Source organism: Myxocyprinus asiaticus, chromosome 39 (genome assembly GCF_019703515.2).
Source record: "Myxocyprinus asiaticus isolate MX2 ecotype Aquarium Trade chromosome 39, UBuf_Myxa_2, whole genome shotgun sequence".
In the NCBI taxonomy this organism is placed as follows: Eukaryota; Metazoa; Chordata; class Actinopteri; order Cypriniformes; family Catostomidae; genus Myxocyprinus; species Myxocyprinus asiaticus.
The window spans coordinates 6,464,333-6,486,470 of NC_059382.1; the positions used below are offsets into that span (position 1 = coordinate 6,464,333).

A 22,138-nucleotide genomic window follows, 5' to 3' on the forward strand; every position below is an offset into this window, starting at 1 on the left:
TGTGGCTTTGACAGTACGTTAAACACTGTGACATCACCCCTAAATGAACAAATTATTATAATGTTTTTTTTATTTTATTTATTTTTTGTCCCCTTTTCTCCCAATTTGGAATGCCCAATTCCCACTACTTAGTAGGTCCTCGTGGTGGCACGGTTACTCACCTCAATCCGGGTGGTGGAAGACAAGTCTCAGTTGCCTCCGCTTCTGAGACAGTCAATCCGCGCATCTTATCACGTGGCTTGTTGTGCATGACACCGCGGAGACTCTGCATGTGGAGGCTCATGCTACTCTCCGCAATCCACGCACAACTTACCACGTGCCCAATTAAGAGTGAGAACCACTAATCGGGACCACAAGGAGGTTACCCCATGTCACTCTGCCCTCCCTAGCAACCGGGCCAATTTGGTTGCTTAGGAGACCTGGCTAGAGTCACTCAGCACACCCTGGATTCAAACTCGCAACTCCAGGGGTGGTAGTCAGCGTCAATACTCGCTGAGCTACCCAGGCCCCACGAACTAATTTTAAAACAATGTTGCGCATAGTATAAATGCCAGCTTCGAATGCCTAGGGTGCTTTAGTTCGTCCAGGAGAAAAAAGTTTGGCTTCTTCCATACTATAAATCAGGCTTTATATCACAGCCAGCCTGTCAAACAGATTGATAGATAGACAGACAGATAGATATATGACCCTAAATATTCTTAAGTATTAAAAGTACTTAAGACCTGTTTTATATTCAAATTTCATCAAAGATTGTCTTGACAAACTTACATTTTATAATGTATTCTTTGTTTTAATAAAATGTTAAAAATAGTAGAACATTGTTTATTCTTGTTTTGAGAGAATAAGAGAGAAGACTCTTTTGGGTCATTTACTGTAACATACAAACATTTTAAAAAGTTGAGGTACTGATCACTGAATTAAAGGTGAAAGTTTTTTTTCTTTATGTTTAATTATTTATTGCATACACAACCATCAGAGGACTGGTGAGTAAGTGAAAGAGTGGCAAGTGTTCTAATGTGAGTGGTGAGCTCACTGTCCTACTCCTCTCTGCTCCCATAAACCCTTGCTCCGGCTGCAGCAAGCGAGGTCACGTGTCCTGAGGCGGGTGTCTCCGCCCATTCGTCAAGGGGAATGATTATGATGTTTAACGATATGCAGATGAGGGCTCAGAGCAGTGTAAATCAGCTTTAATGGCAGTAGGATGTTGGTCGCGCTTTATGGTCCTGCGTAACCACCCATGAATATTAACTGTGGATTATTGAAATTAATAGAGACTGATTGGGGAAAGGAAAATAGGATCTACAGGTGGGAATCAGCAGGGACCTGGTGATATAATATTATGTCGATATCTGGGTAATATTGCAAAAAAATTTAAATGTTTAGATTTAGTGTGTTGCGGTTCAAAACTGTGATATTGCAATCTTTTACTGATTCATTTTCATTAGTGCTTTGCGCAACATGTGATAAACTTCCTGCTTTACTTCATTGTTGAGCCATAAAAGTAGAGTAGATAATAATGTGAGGGAATAGTGTACTTTTTTCCCTAGCATTCTAGTCATCCCTAAGATCTGTACAACATCCTTACAAGTGAAACAAATTATAGAGCACATTTACATGCACATGAGTACACTGATAACCAAAATTCAGCTTATTAAAAAAAATCAGACAATGCAAGAAAACCATGTTTATTTGAGATTGGAAATCATCTAATTATTCTCTGCTTTTTAGGTCAAAATGTAGTCATGTGCGCAACTCTGGGGCACATTGGATAAGTTGGAAAAAACATTGGTAAAGATGTTTAAATGCCATGCGAAATGGGGGTAATGGGCAAAAAGAAAATGGGCTAAAAGAAAACCATTTAAGCCGTTTACATGACCACACACTTTGTTGGTTTATTAAGCATAACCTGTATAAGATCATGCATATAAATATGCTCATAGACTTGTTTTGAAGTGACATTTTGGTCAAATAGCCTAGGTCAAATAGGTGTTCCATTTCTTATTTTTCCAAAAATATAAATGTGTAAAATGTAACAGAAATATTGTTTCATAGCATGAGAATATCAATACAGTATCATGAGATAACATATTGCAAAATAGATATAAAAAATAACTAAGATTGGCTTACAAAGGTGGTCTTTGTCCATGAAATGTCAGTTTTTTGGATTAGCTCCATATTTACAGTAGCTACAGTTTTCTTGCTTCAAACGTTTGCCGTTTGCCACTGCCAACTCCAAATTAGCAACAATTTGTGGGAAGTTTGCTTCATGGTACACCACGTTGTATAAACAGTGTATGGTTTGCGAACGCCTTCCAAAATTGATTTTGGCTGTGGAATTGTTGGTGTTTTGCAGCTTCCAGTGTTATTATACGGTGAACGTGGAAAGCTTAGTATTTCTGAGGATTTGTTTTAGCTGGCTGATTGTTAGAGAGGATATTGTCTCTGGAGGAGAGGAGGATGCAGGAGGTGCTGAGGCATAGTGCAGGTATTATGCAGAAGCTGTCCCTTCTGATGTGGAGCTCTGTACCCGCCTCTGCCAGCACATTCAGTTCATTATATGTCTTTTTTTTTCTTCTGAGAGACAGTTCCGAGGACATTTTTTAAGTGAAACAAAGCCATATGCAGTTTCTGAAGAAATTAAAAGTTGGAAGAGGCTGCCAGAAAGAGAACATTTATATGAATTTATATAAGGAAAGTGTATATCTTTGAACCATTTTTAATAACAATTTTGCCTTCAGTAGTTTATTTTAAATGGCCCTGCAGTGCAGCAAATTAATTTTTAAAAGTACAAATATTCCGTGCAGTTTCTCAATTAATATGAGGCCATTAAAACCTGCATGCATAAAAAAATGCAGGACTTGCCAACATTCTGCATCATTAGTTGCTCCAAACTGAATTACAAAAATGTTATTGGTCGGAAAAACAGGCAGCCCCACCCTAAGCTCAAGCCATTGGTTGAGTCTACAGGTATGTTGCAGGCTACTAAAAATAAACTGCAATGTTTTGATAGTGCCACAGAGCCACAATGTTAACACTTTTTGGGAAATGCAACCTATTAATGGCTTACTTATAATTGACTTTGCATATTAAACTGGAATAGTATTTTAGCATAGAAAAATTACACACATTACCATAACATTATTATTAATTAATTAGCTTCACATTAAATCTTTAAATGTATTTGCCTTCACAGGGCTGAATCTAGAAATACAACAGGCAAGCTGCACTGTAATCTCAACTTCACTTCCAAATCATTAAACAATAGTCCCGTCATCTCACATGAACTCCCTGAGGATGTTTGTCCTGCTTGCCATCAATCAAAAAAGCCGATGCCATGAATTTGACAAGTGCCAAAGAAGAGGAACGGCATGAAACCGGGTGGTTGCTTTGATTATGCTGCATGTTGCCATGTGAGATATCAGCCGCTTCACCTGAGGCCACGTGCAGGTGCATCTGTTCCACGCCATCAGAGCAATCAAAAGGAAGTGAGGTCGCCATTGATCTGTAGTCAGTTGGCTGGTTGTGTGGTGCATTTTTGTGGAGGATGAAAAAACGACTGGTTGGTGAAGCAAAAATACCCTCTCACCTGCCAGTACAGCTCAGATTAATGGACCAAGAAAAATTAATAAATAAAAATAAACCAAAAAGTTTCAGACAATAAATTATGTACATACTGTAGAGCGACACTGATTCATTGACCCAAGCCAAAATTTTATTTTTGTTGTTTTGTGTGCGTGTGTGTGTGTGTGTGTGTGTGTGTGTGTGTGTGTGTGTGTGTGTGCGTGCGTGCGCTTTGGTTTCGTGGTTTTGTTTTGTGGATTTTGTTTTGTTGGTTTTGTTTTGCTTTGCTTTGCCTTTTTGTTTTGTTTTGTTTTGTCTGCTGTGAATACTCTGTTTTTTTGTTCCGATTATTAGTTTCATAACTGTAAAGGTCCATAGTAATTATGAAGGTGGCTGAATTATTTCTTATCAAATATAACACACCTGTGCTCTTATTGTTCATTATTATTATTCAACACAACCATATTCAGATAAGAGGCTAATCTGTCCCAGCACACAACTAAACCCCCAATTATATTCTGTTAATTCATTCATCCAGTATCGAGAGTTGCCCTCATAAAAGCCTCATTAACTTTTAATTATTAAGTAAAATCTCAGAGTGAATCCTATTTTTTTTGGCAACCCTGCTCATTCTAATGCCGCCGCTCCCCTCCAGGCTCCATGGTGAATAGCTGGGGTTCTGCTTCAGAGGAAGACGACCGAAACTTCTCCAGCCGAAGGTCTAGTGCTGGCAGCTCCTCTGACGGCTCGCTCTTCACCCATTGCAGCTTTGCGCAAGCTCTAGTGGCGGCCGCAGACAAGGCTGGCTACCGTCTGGACGGCACCAGCTTAAGCAAAAGAGGTCGGTTTGGAGGAAAAAGAGGAATATGAGTCGAGAAGTCTGGTGATTTCTGACTGGAAAATGGTTCACTCTTAATGGAATGATGCTTCTTTCCCTTCTGTGGCTGTTTCTGTGGCTGTTCTCTGATTTTACACTGGTGAATACTTGCTTTTCAACTGAAGGGTTTTTGAAAGCAGCATGGTGCAGATACTAACATCTTTATGGACTTGGTGGGTTTCAGTGATGGCTGTTTTCACTTAGCAGAGTTTCAGCCCTATGCTTTAAAAAAAATCACTCAGTTTGTGGTCTAAGTGAATGAATTAACTTGGAACAGATCATGATCTAGTGTCCTCACATTGTTTTGTTAAGCCCTTCCAGTTTTACTTGGTTTTTTTCAAGAGGATTATTTGATTGTTTAGAGGTTACTCTTTCCTAGCCCATGAAACCTATTGGAGTTCTTAGTTATGTTTCATTAAAGTATGTATGTAAGATTCAAATTCCTTAGGAGAAATAAAAATAGACACAAATGAGACAATTGTTGACATACAGTACATTAAGACTATAGACCTATACAATTTATGCGGTTAGCATAGCTCAGATAATTTGGTCTTTGAATAATTGGATAAGCAAAAAATAGTATCTTGGCAAATCTGAGCATAGTTGAGACATTGTTGAGATCTCTTCTGAAACTCTAGAGGAGATACATATGGCACTGCCGAGGTCGCATTCTCAGAAAAAGTATCTGAGAAGCTGAAAATTTAAGCAAAGACTCAGTTTAATCTCCATTTTATCGCATTGCTTTCTAGGACAAACAAGTGAGATATTCAAGAGATCTCATTTGTGATTATCTTTACTATGGGTCTTTCTGACTCTGACAAGAAACGCCTCCATATTCATCTTGATTTTTTTTACCTTTTTCCAAGGAAATCCATGAAGTCACTTCCACAATCATCTTCTCCGGGTCATGTTTTCTCCAACAGGCTTTTCAATAGAAAATATATGTATTGATTTGTCCTTCTGCTTCTGAATCAAACTAACAAGCTATCCATCCTCCCTCTGAGCATCTTGAAATACTTCTCTTTCAAGATTCATTTGTCATATCTGTGAATTTAAATAGCTTTACAGGCTAATCTGTAACCATGGTTCTCTCTGTCATTTCCTGCAGATAAAGGTCTTCCTCAAAGACATCGTCCTGCCAGCCCGTTCTCCACAGATGGAAGCACGGTGGGCACACACAGCCTGGGTCATCAGCGGGTGGCAAGGCCCACCCGCAAACACAAAGTCCCTGGCACTGCCCCACACCGCCGGGATGCCAGCGCTGATGGTGAGAATGTTTGATCTAGTTTAAATGAGCAGATAATACCAAAACTTGATTGAGTCAGTAGTACAACAGTTTGGTTTAGATCCCTTTTAAAGACCAAAAAAGGACTTGACCTGGTGTAGAGAAATTTTATTGCAAAAGTGACTGAATTAATATGGTGGTAAACATGAATTTAAGGAGATCGATATGGTCATAAGTAAATATCTTTTGCCAGGGGCGTAGAAACAATCAAAAAACGTATTCGATTTCCTCATAAATATTAATTATGTGATGTGACATTTAATCACTGTAGTCCTAACCTAGCCTATTTGCAGAAAGGCAGAAGCTGGTAAGAAAGCGCTAGCCATAGTAAGTTTACTTACATTCTTTCAGTCCACCTCCAATGCTACTGGTTGGCCTTATTTTCATTTTTTGTGTCCAACTACATTTTTTTCTTTGTACTGCAGCCAAACACTTAAAATACAAGGATTATCTCCCAAAAAGTGAAGAGGATGAACTCAGAAATGTATACAAAAGAAGATATTTTCCATATACATGGAAAATGTATATTCCAAAAAGTGTATGTTGTATCTGTTGTATGGCGGCTAACTTACACTTCTCTGTTTGTATCCTAGACTTGCCCCCACCACCAGAGCCTCCACCTTTCCAGACACCACGAGTCCCAGGGGTGAGGAGCGCAAATAACATGCCCAACCCCTCTGATCGGAAGGCCTCCTCGCTGGAGAGGCAGCCCATGATGGGCCTGGAGGAGATGAAGAGCTCATTGGATCGGCAGGCAAGAACCTCACTGGAGCATCACCGGCAAGCACAGGACAGACTGGGGTCCATAGAGCGAGGAGAGGACAGTAGAAGAGGACAGAAAAATGGTCCTGTTTCAGGTAGGACGAATGTTTATTTATCAAGTTCTTGTAACAGAACTCTAACATTGTTGAACCCTTGCACTCAGACATGGGAAAAGCAGACATCAGAAAAGACCTTGCTAAAAAAAAAAAAAACAGCATGTATTGTGTTTTGGATGCTGGTGTTTCCACAAAGCTAGCTTGACCAAATAGAATCCATAATTAACCAACTTTACCAACTAAGTTTTGCTCATGTCCCACTAAGCTAGTTTGACCAGTAAGACTATCATAGTCAACTAACTTGACAAATTGAATTTTGCTAGTGTCCCCACTAAGCTTTCTTGTCCAACACTTCCAACACTTCCTTTGTGACCCAATTTTGCCAACTAATTTTCACTGGTAACCCCACTAAGTTAGTTTGACCAGCAAGATGTCCTTGCTGAACCAGCTTCACCAATTAAGTTTTTCTGGTAACCCCACTAAGCTAGTTTGATAATCAAGACATCCTTGGTCAACCAAATTCACCAACCATGTGCTGCTGTTGTTAACACTAAGCTACTTTGACCAGCTTGACTTCCTTGATCAAAAAACTTCACCAACTAAACTTTTCTGGTAACACTTCCAAGCTAGTTTGACCAGCAAGACTTCCCAGTTCAACCAACTTTACCAACTAAGTTTTTCTTGTAACCCCACCTAAGCTAGTTTGACCTAACTTCCTTGGTCAACAAACTTCAACTAAGTTTTGCTTATGTCCCTACTAAGCTAGCTTGTCCAGCTAGATTTTCATGGTCAAATAACTTCAACTTAATCATGCTTTTGTCCACACTAAACTAGCATGTCCACAGGAAAACTTCTTTGGTCAACCAACTAAGTTTTGCTGGTGTTCACACTAAGCTAGTTTGACCAGCTTGACTTCCTTGATCAACCAAATTGACCAGCTATATTTTGCCAGTAACCCTTCCAAGCTAGTCTGACCAGCAAGACTTCCCTGGTCAACCAACTTCACCAATTAAGTTTTGCTGGTGTTCACACTGAGCTAGTATAACCAACAAGACTTCCCTGGTCAACCATCTTCAACTAAGTTTTACTTATGTCCCTACTAAGCTAGCTTGTACAGCTATATTTTCATGGCCAAACAACTTCAACTTAGTTATGTTTTTGTCCACACTAATCTAGCTTGTCCACGGGAAGACTTCTTTGGTCAACCAACTTCTTTTGTTTTTCTGGTGAACCCTTGGCTATACTGGTTTGCCAGCTAGATCAGAACCAAAACATGACTATCTAGCATAAACCATGGTAATTTGTGCTAATCTAAGTCTACAAACGGTCATCAGGAAAGCCCTCTTGGTTTTCTTAAATAGCACATAGTTAAATAAGATTTTGTGAAAGAGGAAAACAATCTTACATGTGTACATATTGTCCATATGATTTTGGACAAATCAGCCTGGCACAGTAAACATGCTCTTAATTTAGGTAGAGCAGGTCTGTAAAATATTATCTTGCTATCGTGGTCACCAGAGGCAGATGTTTGACAGTGCCAGCTGTGGACCCTTGGCATTCATTTATTGGCCCTGCTGTAAGGAGGCCAGGCTGAAGCAAACAGATTGCCTTGTCTCCCCCTCTTAGTGAGCACTTCCATGGCCAACACCAGCCTTCTCCAGGAACCAGCAGACAGGAGGCACACTTAGCTGCACAGATGTACCCTAATCACTCCAGCTCTAATTTTTCACTGTATACACACACATGCTGCAATGAAGCCTGGCTCCATCTGTGCCTGTCTGATCATTAGGATCCAGGGTTCTGGGTTTCCAGCCCAAACAAAATACAGAGAACCAGGCCTGAATCTGCCACAAAGGGGATACAGAACAGGATCTGGCAACCCTTCTGGTTGAGGCCACAGATGCTCACCATCTTCATTTTCACCTTAAACTTTGGTTTGGAGAAACATTTAGCTGTCTGTACATATTTCAAATTTGTAAGGTTTGGTTAGAACTGGCAAGAGTTGGTCACCTTCATACCAGACAGACACAAACCAATTATGCATATATTCCAACCTGGAAAAAGCCCCAAAAAATAAAAAAATGTACTAAAGCAATAAGCCATGAAAGATGTGCGTTAAAGTGATTTTACCATGGATACAGGGTGTTCTTTGGCACAACGCAAGGTGCCAGTGTCTAAAACACACTTGACCATGGTAAAATTACTGTAATGCAAGGACTCGAGTGGCTTATTGCTTTAATAAAATGGTGGCAACAGCAATAATGTATAATAAAAGACACCAGTATTATACATTTATTACCAGTAAAAAGAATGCACAGAACAAACAATTCTTCCTAAAAGTAATATAGTTCATTAGTTATTGTACCATGGCTTCGAAAATGATTCTTCAAATCAGAATTTAGAGTCAGAACTATTCATTTTATAATATTCACCTTATTAACATTTCACCAAAATGTCTGATCACGGGACTAAATATATGGTCTTGATATTCATATGTCTTTCAGAAGAGGCCATATTGCCATACAACAAACCATCGTTCCCTTCCCCTGGTGGCCACAGCTCATCTGGGACGGCCTCCTCTAAAGGGTCAACCGGTCCTCGTAAAGGAGAGGGGTCAAGGGGTCAGCACCAGCGCTCCACCATGGAGCAGTCAGATGGCAGTTATATGGGGACCAGCATGCAGTACTCTGGAGAGTTATGTAAGTCTACCATTCTGTATGTAATAAACAGACAAAAGTAGATACAATGTCCAGAACTCTGAGACCAAATGCTTTTGTTTTGCATGTTTTATATACAGTATAGTATAGGCAGTGTTTCCACAGGTCCTTAAAAATTCTTAAAAAATCTTACATTTACTTTTTAAAATTTAAGGCCATAAAAAGTCTTAAATATTTTAAATAAATTACAAGAAGTCTTAAATTTCATTTGCTGAGGTCTTAAATTTTGGGGCGTGAATAGAGGAGATGCTTAAAACAGTAGAATCTGCTGTTCTCTCTCTCTCTCTCTCTCTCTCTCTCTCATGCATCGTCATTTAGCAGATGACGCTTGAGTTTAGTGTGACCGCACGCAGGGAAGCACATTTTTACTGAACTTACGATGTTACACATGTATAAACCTTCATAATCCCGTTAATCAGAAATGCAAATGGCGTTATTTTGCGTCTCTGTAAGCGAGCAATGCACCAACACTGTCGCTCCTGCTTATAATCGACAAAGCTGTCAACGGAACAATTTGCAAGCGCGCGAGGTTGGAGCACCTTTTGACGCCTTTCAAAGTTTGGTGCTTCCTTATTTTACATCACCTTTGACAAGAATTGTAAAGCTAACGGAACTACTCAGCTGCAGAGTTACACCTGTTATATCTCTCATCTCCACCTCTCTTGAGCTCCATCTGACATATACAGGTATATTCTCTGCCATCTGAATCAGTCAATTGTAATTTTTTTGTAATAATATACAAAACAATAATAATCTAATTATATAAAATTATAATATTAATAATATACATAATATGAAAATATATTATCTATATTTAATATTTAATATATAATCTGTTTTCAATATACATCATAACTAATTATGCAGCACAGTTCTCTTTCATAATTTAATCTGTTAACATTTTCAATACATACTGTCAACTTTAAATGGCCATTTTTAAGGTAACTGAGGAGTTTTGAATTTTACTTGAGATATTTCACACAAAAATGAAAACTGTCATCACTTACTTACCTTCCTGCTGTTGCAAACCTGTATGACTTTCTTATTTCAGTGGATATCAAAAGGAGATATTTGGGGAGTTTCAGTCACCATTCACTTACATTGAATGAAAAAATAGATGCAGTGACAGTGAATGGTGACTGAGACTAAACGTTTTGCTTAACATCTCCTTTTTTGTTCCAAGGCAGAGAAAAATTCATACAGACTCAAGGGTGAGCAGTGATGACAGAAATTTCATTTTTAAATGAACTGCCCTTTAACTACCTGTTAAAGTCTTTGTTAAAGTTATCTGCCAAGTAAAAATATATAAATGTTATTCAGCACATGCTAGACCTTATTCACAGCAGTGAACATATTCTTAGCGATACAATTGCTATAGTAAAATTAATTAATAAATAACATGTAATCATGTTCGCTATAAATGTTTGCTGCAATGTTGTGAGTTAAAATGATCTCCTCAGTCCAGTCAGCTCTGTTGATGGCTTGAAGCCACAGCAGTCAACGAGAGCCCTCGGAATCATTTTTCAACAATGTAATCCGATAAAAGTTTACTTTTTATGCATGGTTTTTGCCACCACTTCCGTGTTTGACATAAGCGGTGACATTGCCAAAGCATTGGTCTATTGCGTCACGTCTTGCTGGAAAGCAAGTGACTAAAGAGAAGGGTCACAATATAGGCTACATATTTCAGGCTACATGCATTCTTAATGAATTCATTTAGAGTTTTAATATTGTATTAAATATTTAAAAAAGAAAACACATAAAGAGACATCTACAGTAAGTAGTCTCAGTGGTTTTGTATTTACCAGCAAATGAATTATTTAATGTGTTTTATTATTATTATTATTATTATTATTATTATTATTGCAAAAGTGGTCTTAAATTTTTCTTTTATTTGGCCTTAAAAAGTCTTAAATTTCATTCCTTCAAACCTGCAGAAACCCTGAGTATAGGTTTCATATAAACACACACACACACACGCATATATATATATATATATATATATATATATATATATATATATATATATATATATATATATATCAAATGTGTGTGTGTGTTTGTGTGTTCATCTGTTTCATCTGTACGAACATTAGTACGCAAGTATAAACACCATGGGATCACGCAGCCATCATACCACTGAGGGAGGAGACGCATTCTGAGAAAAACATAGTTTGGTGCGAAAAGTGCAAATCAATCTTAGAACAACAGCAAAGGACCTTGTGAAGATGCTGGAGGAAACAGGTAGACAAGTATCTATATCCACAGTAAAACGAGTCCTATATCGACATAACCTGAAAGGCTTGCTGGTCTGTGCAAAGCCCGGTTCAGTACTCACAGGTCCAGGATTGGTCGCAACCCACCGCCTTTCTTCGGTATGATGAAGTAAGGGCTGTAGAACCCTTTCTTCATCTCGGCTGGAGGGACAGGCTCAATCGCGCCCTTGCGCAGAAGGGTAGTGATCTTCGCATGCAAGGTAGTGGCGTTCTCGCGTTCTCGTTGAATCATCAAGAAAGAAGCCAATGCTCCAAAACCATGACAAACCATCCAACCGGACCATCGCAAATGGGTCTTCCAAATGGACAATGACCCCAAGCAGACCACCAAAGTTGTGGCAAAATGGTTTAAGGACAACAAATTCAAGTATTGGAGTGGCCATCACAAAGCCCTGACCTCAGTCTGATAGAAAATGTGTGGGCAGAACTGAAAAAGCGTGTGCAAGCAAGGAGGCCTACAAACCTGACTCAGTTACACCGGTTCTGTCTGAAGGAATGGACCAAAATTCCAGCAACTTATTGTAAGAAGCTTGTGCAAGGCTACCCAAAACATTTGACCCAAGTTAAACAATCTAAAGGCAATGCTACCAAATACTAACAAAGTGTATGTAAACTTCTGACCCACTGGGAATGTGATGAAAGAAATAAAAGCTGAAATAAATCATTATCTCTCTACTATTATTCTGACATTTCACATTATTAAAATAAAGTAGTGATCCTAACTGACCTAAGACAGGGAATGTTTTCTACGATTGAATGTCAGGAATTGTGAAAAACTGAGTTTAAATGTATTTGGCCAAGGTGTATGTAAACTTCTGACTTCAGCTGTGCATATATATATATATATATATATATATATATATATATATATATATATATATATATATATATATATATATATATATATATATATATATATATATATATATATATATATATATGTGTGTGTGGGGGGGGGGGGGCAGGTTTAAGTGGTTTACGTGGACTTTTTTTTAGGTTACAAACTGGTAATTACAAGGGTATTATGCTATAAATGTGGTTTATGAGGATATTTCTAGTGTCCTCATAATTTAAATCGCTTAAAAAAACATACTAAACTATGTTTTATTGAAAATGTAAAAATGCAGAAAGTTTTTTGTAAGGGTTAGGTTTAGGGGTAGGGTTAGGGTTAGGGTTAGGGGATAGAATCTATAGTTCGTATGTCTATGGAGATTCCTCATAATGATAGCTGCACCAACATATGTGTGTGTGTGTGTGTGTGTGTGTTTACAGTGTTTGGAAGCATTACTTTTAAGTTTAAACATAGAATTGCACAAATGCATTACTGCTGATAAATAGAACTGATAACATTAAATCATTACTTTTGAATGGAAAGAATTATGTAAGTTCAAAGTGTAAAATGTTACCTTACTTGTAGAATTGTAATAACGCCCCCAAAATTGCATATAAAGCAGGTAAAGAGGTTATATAACTGAGAAACTATGCAATAATTAATTTTTTGTTTAATTTGTTAAATTTTTTGTTTGTTTGTTTTTGGTTTATTAAAGTCTTATTACATAGTTTTAAAATGTAACTAAAAGATTTGTTAGGTGTACCAAAGTCTAATACATTTCATATTCCAATACTGACCTGTTGTGTTCTCTATTTTATCATTCACAGAGTGAGCCTTTTTGATGGAAACTGAAGAATGCCTTTATCTGCTCTAGAAATGCCTCACCTGATTGGTGCAATGGACTCGTGAAGCTCAAAAGGAAGAAGGAAAAAAATGATAAAAAATATGAAAACAGCAATCTGTAAATGTGTTGTAAAGATGGACATGCAACCCACAAGTTCCACAACATCCCTCACCTTCCTCCTTAAACTATTCATTCACGATAAAAGTAAAATGTCAGGAAATGGAAGGCTGTCTAAGTCACCCAACTTTGGTGAACTTGCGAAAAGGGAATCGAATTTCCTGTAAATATATTCTTGACGTCGGAGATTGAAAATGACATTATTGTTATTGCATTGCTATGCAAGCCGAGTTCTGTTTCCGCTCTCCTCCCTCTTACGCTGTTGGTCGTTTGTACGATATGTGAATTGATGGGCTGTGGTGCCATAGAAATTATGTTGTCATCCATCATTTGTTAATATTTCTCATGAATTAATTGTTGTCATTATAATAATTATTATAATTAATTATTTTCGTTTGCACTGCAATTTTGGTGATAAGCACAAAACCATAGCTCCTGCTGACATGAAGAATTGGAGGTAAGGAAGGGGAGTTTCTGTACTGTAACTAGAGATAAGAAAATATATAACTGTGTACAGAGAGATATTAAGATATGCCTGCATCTATGCTGGCGTAAAGACTTAAAGTTCTGATGAAATGGAAATGTAAGTTACGAACTTTCACAGTGGGATTCCCCTTAGTTTACAGTAGAGGAACTTGACCCACTCCATTCTGCAAATGGGCAAAATAGTCACAGATGGGTTGAGAAACAGTTTGCAGGGAAATGTATCCTTAGTGGTTCTGTTTTGAACAGATCCTACTGCCCCTTCTAGTTCATTTTATTTATCACAAATCCAGTCCACTTGGTCCAATTGGAATGTTTTAGACCAGATTTTTTGTGGGAATATTTCACCCAAAAATTACAGTTCTGTGATCATTAACTCACCCTCATGTTGTTTTATGTTGTTGAGGTTGAGTAAATGATGACAGAATTTTCATTTTTGGGTGAACTATCTCTTTATCTACACTGGACTACAGGTAACAAACTTTGTTTCTCCCCACTCCTGCTTCTCTTTGTTTGTTGCTTGCGTTAGTTTGTTTACATGTCAGGCTGATTCTTTTACTATTATTATCATTTTTATATATATCATCTTTCTATCTGAGCATAGCAAAATTAAAGGTGCTGCAAGTGATTTTGCTGCTTTGCTAACTTCTGCCATTTTGCTTGAATGTCATCTCTTCTTTCCAAATCCCTGTCCCCCAAAGGCATGTTAGTCGACCCTATCGTCAGTAATCCAGAATGGACAGTGTGATTCATAGCCAGAAAGCGTTTCTGCTTTGTAAGATTTCTGATTGGCTAAAAAATTGTGGGCCACACCCCCTGACCCTTTTTTGCTGTTTACAAGGTCTAGGGCTGTCACAGACACTGGTGTGATCTCCCTAGGATATTTTATGTGTGGTATTCCAAACAGGAAATTCCTTACAGCACCTTTAATAGACACCAACATGGCTAATGTTTGGAGGATAAAGTAGGTTTCTCATTGGCTTTTTTTTTTTTTTTTTTTAATCTTTTTAGAATTATTTTTTAGTATTGGTCTCTACTCGAAATTACAATACAAGCACTTGAAACGTGAGCAATTTAAAAGCCATATGAACAAGACTACAACGCCCCTGCCTTCCTGTAAGGTTTCCACCTTACTCTAGAGGTTTTGTAGACATTAATTCCTGTGCTTGTCGCGAGAATCTGCATTTCAGATTACAAGTGGAGAGTCAAGTACTAAATTTTGTTTTAGCACTTAATATATTTAGTTTTTTTATATTTCTGACAATGTCCAAAAGCCTTGTTTTCCTTTTCAAGTTCTACTTTGCCTATATAGAGCACTGAATCACTCGGATCTATAAACAATTGGTCAGATTTGATTCCACACACTTCAGTATTTTGATTCCGATTAGTCCTGTTTTCACAAAGAGAAGTCTCAAAATTACTATATCAAGCAAAAGCCAATTACATTACGCCTTGTGCTCAATGTCGCGTTTGACTTTGACAGATTTGTTGTCTCAAATGATCGCTAAAGCTATTTCTGGTTTTTCCACATCCTCAGTGTGCTGTAAAATGTTGATCAGATCCATACTGGGTGAAGTGTTTGTGTGAAGGAGCAAACCTCCAGTTTCCACTGGCTTTGGCCCTTCGCTACACTTCAACCAACAAAAATAAAAAGTCCGTATTTTTGTTGTTCTTTTAGTAAAAATATCGAAATCTCCTTAACAAGATTCATTCACATCAGAAGCAAAATTATGCTTAAAACAAATTGCCAATGGGGTAATAAAAATAAGCTTGGAAAACAAGTCTTATCACAAATAGCTTCTCATGTAAATTGAACTTTTTTTTAGGATTTTTAAATGTTTTATTTTTCCTGGAAAATGAGACAAAATTACTGATTAAGAAAATAATTTTTGCAGTGCACAGACTACATACACATCAAGTCACCATTTACGACCACGGTTATGTTATTTCAAACAATGCAATTATTTCTTTTGACGTCCATTTTGGTTCTTTTTGCTTGGTGAAATTTTACAAATATAAATATATCCTGAAAACAAAATATACAAAAGGCTGCTCATAAAAGGATATTTTTTACTATGGAATCTTCAGGAGTTACTGGTGAAATGACTGTTTTATTTCGTTCTTTTCGGTCTTCGTTTTTCTATAACGTCACTGGGGACAGCTCAGACATGTCCGGGCGTGCTGTCATTCTGACATGTTCACGTATTTTTTCCTCCTGCAATTGACATCGTTTCAATGCTAGTGTCCAGCTGTTTTGGAATAATGAGGTGCGAACGAGTATCTCAGGTGATTTTACATCTATATCGGTGGTGTTAATGTGGGTGTATATAAATGTATATATTCATATGCATCCTCACGTAAAGAGAGTTCATTCCATGTTCGCCATTGAGACGTTTTTCCACCCCTTGTACATGATACATTGCTATGCTCTCTTCCTTTTTGGCCCTGTCAACAGTGGATTTCCATTTCTTCTCTCTTCCATCTGAAAATGTGCCGGTACACTAAATGTCCATAAGACAAAGATGTCACTTACAGAACATACCAAAATTAATATTGATATTTCTAATGTCTAATGCATTTTAGTGTCTTTTTTAATACTTGTTTCTTTGAACATCACAGTGTTGTTGTTTTTTTGTATTTATTAAGATAATAAAGGTATATTGTGAAAAATGCAAAAAGCTTTGTGGAATATAAAATGTGCTTTCCTTCTTTTACACATGCAGCAACTTAAAGATGAAGTGTGTAATGTCTGCGCCACTAGCTTCTTGCATTCAGAGTTTTCTGTGGCACTGTAGATTTAGTAATTTCACTTACATGCAAAACATTTTTTATTGTTTTGTGAACATTCTCCAGTCTGCCATTAGTCAACAAATAGATAGTCCCAACCCAAACTCGTGCCATTGGTTAAGCCAATGTCACTGTCGGGCTGGTCAAAGTGCTGCTCAAACAATGCACCATTGTTTACATTTTCGGGGAAATCATCATATGAATGGCTTACTTATAGTTGTCTTTGCATATTTAGCTGGGAAAGGAGAAAGTGTTTTAAAAATCACACACTTCAGCTTTAACACTGAATCTTTGTTTTCATGGGCTGAATTGGCTAGATTTGTGATATGTGAAGAATGATAAATGTAGAAATTATGACAAAAGTAATCAGTCCTGTACAGACTTTTCTCTATATATCTAGATAGCTTAAACATTTTTTGCCAGAAATATAGATTAAAGCTATGAAAACTGAAGGGTTTAATGGTAATTAAAGAATTCCTAGTCTTTATACGACATCATTTCTTAATGAAAATGATCTTTGTTCTTGGGTATGTCTCTGTCCAAAGGGAAAGTGATGTGGATATAAAGAGAAAATTGAGTTTGGGGCATGGGAATTGTAAGCAACGTAACGTTCTGGTTCTGATTCAAATTCGGTTCCAATATTTTTGTCAAAATGAAACCGTTTCTCAATTCATAATCCTATTTAAGAGGTTTAATATAATAAAATGAGAGATACCTTTTGTTTATGGTAAAATCACTAATATAATCATCTTTTAATTTTTTTTTACAGCCTATCTTGATATATACAGAGCATGCTAAACATTACCCAGGCTTTGTGTTCAAAGTAAAATAATTGTGTTTGTGTTTATGGCTTGTATTTGTCTGCACTCTGACCCTCTAAGTAAACCACACACACACAAACACTCTGCTGCCTCCTGTATGCCCGCAAGGCTGAAAAATAATGAAAAACCCTTTTATTTCGCCAGTAAAGCAACTTTTCCGCTCTCCCCCCAATTTCATGCTTTTTCCTTCTCATTTTTCACCTGCTTCGCCTAAATGTATTTTCCCCCTTTTTTTCTCTCTCATTTTAGTTTATTTGGGAAATGATTGCCCTCTAGAGCTGCAACATAAAGAAATCAAAGATTGCACACCATTCAGGACACATTTTAAATTCCAATTTAAATTTCTGAATTAAAAACTGAATTAAGTTTGAATTTAGGCAGCAAACAGTCTGAACAGAAAACTGTTCATGTTAGTATCTACCTTGGCTGCATTAAACCAAGTGACAGATGAATTTACTGCAAAATACCATAGAGTTTGATTGGACACACAACCTTTGATATCAACAACAAGCTATGAGAAGCAGTTTTTCCTCCCTTTAAGAAAAAAAAAAAGATAAGCCTATTTGTTTTGCAATCTAAACTACTGTATGCACAGTCATATAGTTGCATTTTATTATTTGCATTTACCATTGCCTTTTCCCAACTGTCCTGTATTAGAACAACCAGTTGAGAATCACTGTTCGAGCAGAAGACACATTATGAATTTATTCACTAAAATAATAATTGAATGGCAATTTTTAATGACAAACAGTGTATGGTTAAGTTACTGTGTTATAAAAGCTATTAGCCCCTGAAGGCAGCGCTATATTGTGAATATAGTCCCTCTGCTGTACGTCGTGCCAATTAAAGGCCTGGCATAGCCTACTTCATACAAAATCGAAGAACGAATGGGTATGACGTCATCTAGAACAAAATGTGGCCAAAACAAATGTGCTTTTGAGTTCGTTTCGGTGGTTAGTAACGGCTCGCCTGCGCTAACTTTCAGGAAAACTTTGTACGATCTGCTAAACACCTTACTGCTTTTTGGTCCACATCATCAGTAGGTGTGAACTGGAGATCAGTCATCTTGAACATGCCGGTGTGCAGAGTTAATAGCGAGCTGTTTACATATCTGTACGGTCATTCACGTAGAGAAATTTTCCAAGAATATGTCATGAATTTGTTTTTGTTTTTAATTAGTCTATAAAACAAATAATCATTCTTTTGTTTGTATTCTGACCAATAACACTCTATTAAACACACATCTTTGCAACTGGCATATCCGGCACATATTACGGTCGCACATAACATGTACAGTAAGTTAATTAGCACACTAAATGCAGAATGTAAACATAACAAATTACACTGCATATAAATTACTTTAAATATGAGTTAAACACTTTTTTAAATACTTTAAAAATGTGAGTATGCCTGCCAAGGCCTTAAAACACTCTTTAGCCATGGCTATAGTCATGATATTCTCTACCATATTTGTTATATGCTTTGTCGATTTCTTTGTGTTGGTGGCTACATTCAAACCTATGATTGCTAGCAGAAAAATGTGTGTTTTGCTGCCATTTCTGGTTGCTGGTGATGTGCTGGTATGTAGGTTAATTAAAGGAAACATCCCTGGATGCTCTTGCTTTGCTGTTTTTTTTTTTTTTTTTTTTTTTTCATTCTTTCTTTCGAGGAATGGAAGCAGAGAGGCCAGTGGAACCAGTACAACACAATTCATCATTCATGTCATCCATACCAAAGCCAGCTGCTCGGAACAGACACAGAAAATTAGCATTTCAACCCCCTTTGCTTTCTCTCTTTCTCTTTCTCTCTCTCTCTCTCTCTCTCTCTCTCCTTCATCAGCCTTTTTTGTACCTTCCTCAATTTTAATGGTATTCTTTTATCATTTAACTGGGAAACTAATTCCTGTCTTTGAGTTTTGTCAGCTGCAACACGGTGACCCATATCTGTCTGCTGTTATTTCACTGAAACCACAGTTTTCCAAGATTGGATGTCAAGACAGTAATTATAAAAAAAAGAAGAAAAAAAAATAACTCTTTTTTTTTTTTTTTCTTGGCTTTACTCACCATCTGTTTAGGACCATAACTATCCATATAATACATTTTGAGACCACACGTCACCTGTATTGCAATAATATCGGATCACTGTAATAAATTAAAACCACATTTATTCTTCCCACACATCTCAGTTCTTCCGTTTGTTCTAGATTTCCTTCCTTTTGTCAGTAGATTCCTTCAAATGAGGTCCTCTCTTTTCATTTCATTTTCACTCCAAGGTCTGGTTTTACTTTTCATCTTTCAGCTCACCCATCTTTCATAGAGTCAGATCCACAGAGCTCTCTATGTCAGATCATTGCCATCTTTATAAGCATTCCTCCTACGGTTAGCTGAAGTCTAAAGTGCTGTAATTGCATAAACCCTTGCTGGAGCTTTTTTTCTTTTGTCAGCCTAAATAGAGCCAGAAGGCCAATCTCGTAGTGGCCATGATATTATCTTCAGACTGAATGAAGGAATTGAAGGAACTCTTTGGAAAAGAACTTCCATTCAACCAAGACCTAGGGATGTATAAAACGACATATTCTCAAAATCAACAAGTCAGTAAGTTTAACTAGGGCCCTATGATATTAGCTGATTTTTTTTTTTTTTCAAAATTCCATTGTATTTTTTTCCAAAATACCATGTTTTCTATTTAATTTGTTCTGAATTCTGTTTAATTGAATTTTATAATCCGAAAAATGTCTAAATAAATGACTTCATAAAATATCCATCATCTGAATACAGAACAATTACTTATCACTGCATTATTTTAATCTTTACAGGTCCTCACAGCACAATCCAAAACACCACTTTGGAGTTATGCACCACATGCAGACAGTATATTCAGCCTTTTTGTGCTTTATGTCTCTACATAATGTATTTATTTATTTATTATTTTATTAATTTTATTATTATCACTACATTTTTCCCTCATTTGCTATTTATTCTTTACCATAATGTTTTTATATGCTATACTTGCACTTCTGGATGCTATTTCTTTTGTTCTGTATGTGTCTTGTGCATTGCACAATGACAGTAAAGTTGAATCTAATGTAGTCTCATCTGATCTAGTCGACTACTGTTACCTGTCCTTACTAGGAACCAATAGAAAAGCCATTTTAACTAACCTCAAACTCGTTTTCACATGCACCTTCACCTGTTGGAGGGATCTGAGGGTAGAGAAAGGCAAACAGGTTAAGTCAGAGGTCTAACTGTCTGGCCTATCTTCAGGTGGGATTTCCTGATGAACATCTCTTAATCAAGCTGTAATTGTTTGAGCATGACCCCGGGTGACCCGGCTAATGGGAATGGCCCTGATTAACGATGTGTGCACAGTCACACAGCGGGAGACGCCGCCCACACCCACGACTCATTGGCTCGTTAATTTATTTATTAATTAAAGGGTAACAGTGAGGCAGGAAACAAAGGAGCAGCCCAACATCAGCCACAAGACAATGGGCGATTTTCTTTATTCTGGTGTTTAAAATTATTTATGTGTTCATTCGTCGTGATTGATAATTATAAAACATGAAGCTACGGTGGGCCTATGTGAAATAGCTAACTGTTTGAAATTAATCATTTATGAAGGATATTGATCCATTATGACATATAATTCAATTATAAATATTTCCCAAACACCCTAATAGAAGAAGAAATGTGAATTGTTCATTAGATATTTGACTGAAAATGCTATAGTTGCAGTGCTAAGCTGTAAAGTGACAAAAATGCCATACATATTTAAATTTGGGGGCAAAACATCAACCTCATATAATGAACGTTACTATAACTTAATTTCTGCAGACTAACTTTTACGTGTCTCGTTCTAAGTTTCGCCACAGTTTCCTGGTGAAATGAACACTAGAGGCGCTACAACAACTGTGCATTTCATTCACGTTCACATAAATCTCGAGTACAACGGCTGATTATGACTTTATAAATACTTATTTTTCGCACCATCACTCACACACTGTTATGATATCGAAACACTTTTACTCTAATGCAGCAAACTCGTACAGACTCATCTATATTTACACTCCAATGTGATAATCTTCAGGTAGCTCTCCTGATAGTGTTCGACTTTGGACTCTGCTGTTCGAAATCAGCCAATCACACAAGCTAACAATTGAGATGAGAGTGTCATAGAAGCAACATGAGTGGTTGCTTCACAAAATTCTTTCCATTTCTCATTTTATTTTAGGACACTATCTGTTAGGTGTAGGTGTTGGTTAAGAGTAAGGATGTCTGTTTTGGTTACCTATCATTTGCTATTTGAACACTGTGGTTTGGTTTAGGTTAAAGTTTTATGTTAGATAGGTATGTTCTACTCATTAAAACCTCCATCTAATATTCAGCTTAAAAACCTTGTGTGGTTACGACACCATTTCACTCGCTTTTGGCGCCCCCTGCTGGATATTTCACTGGGAAACTGCAGCCAACCGTGTAATATGGCACACAATTGCACGTAATATATGTAACTGGTGGTGGTTGAGGAGAGTCCCCTATTCACCATGTTTTTTATGGTGTCCTTTTTAGAGCTTGAAGGCTGTGGTCACAATTAACTGATGCTGAACCTAAAAGAGCAACATAAATATTCTCCAAAAATTATCCTTTTGTGTTGCATGAAAAAAAAACAAAAAAAAAACAACATATGTATTTGGAACAGCATGAGTTAATGATGACAAAGTCAT

At 37.1% G+C, this 22,138-nt stretch overlaps 1 protein-coding gene across 1 annotated transcript in view; it reads left to right on the forward strand.

The window, feature by feature from the left end:
* LOC127429841 (roundabout homolog 2-like) overlaps window positions 1-17,912 on the forward strand; it is a 281,922-nt gene extending 264,010 nt beyond the window's left edge. The window contains exons 26-30 of the mRNA XM_051679117.1: window positions 4,217-4,402; window positions 5,547-5,705; window positions 6,317-6,580; window positions 9,046-9,240; window positions 13,194-17,912. Of these exons, the coding sequence (XP_051535077.1) occupies window positions 4,217-4,402; window positions 5,547-5,705; window positions 6,317-6,580; window positions 9,046-9,240; window positions 13,194-13,195 (806 nt within the window). The 3' untranslated portion in view covers window positions 13,196-17,912. The remainder of the gene's footprint in view (window positions 1-4,216; window positions 4,403-5,546; window positions 5,706-6,316; window positions 6,581-9,045; window positions 9,241-13,193) is intronic.
* The last annotated feature ends 4,226 nt before the right edge of the window (window positions 17,913-22,138 follow it).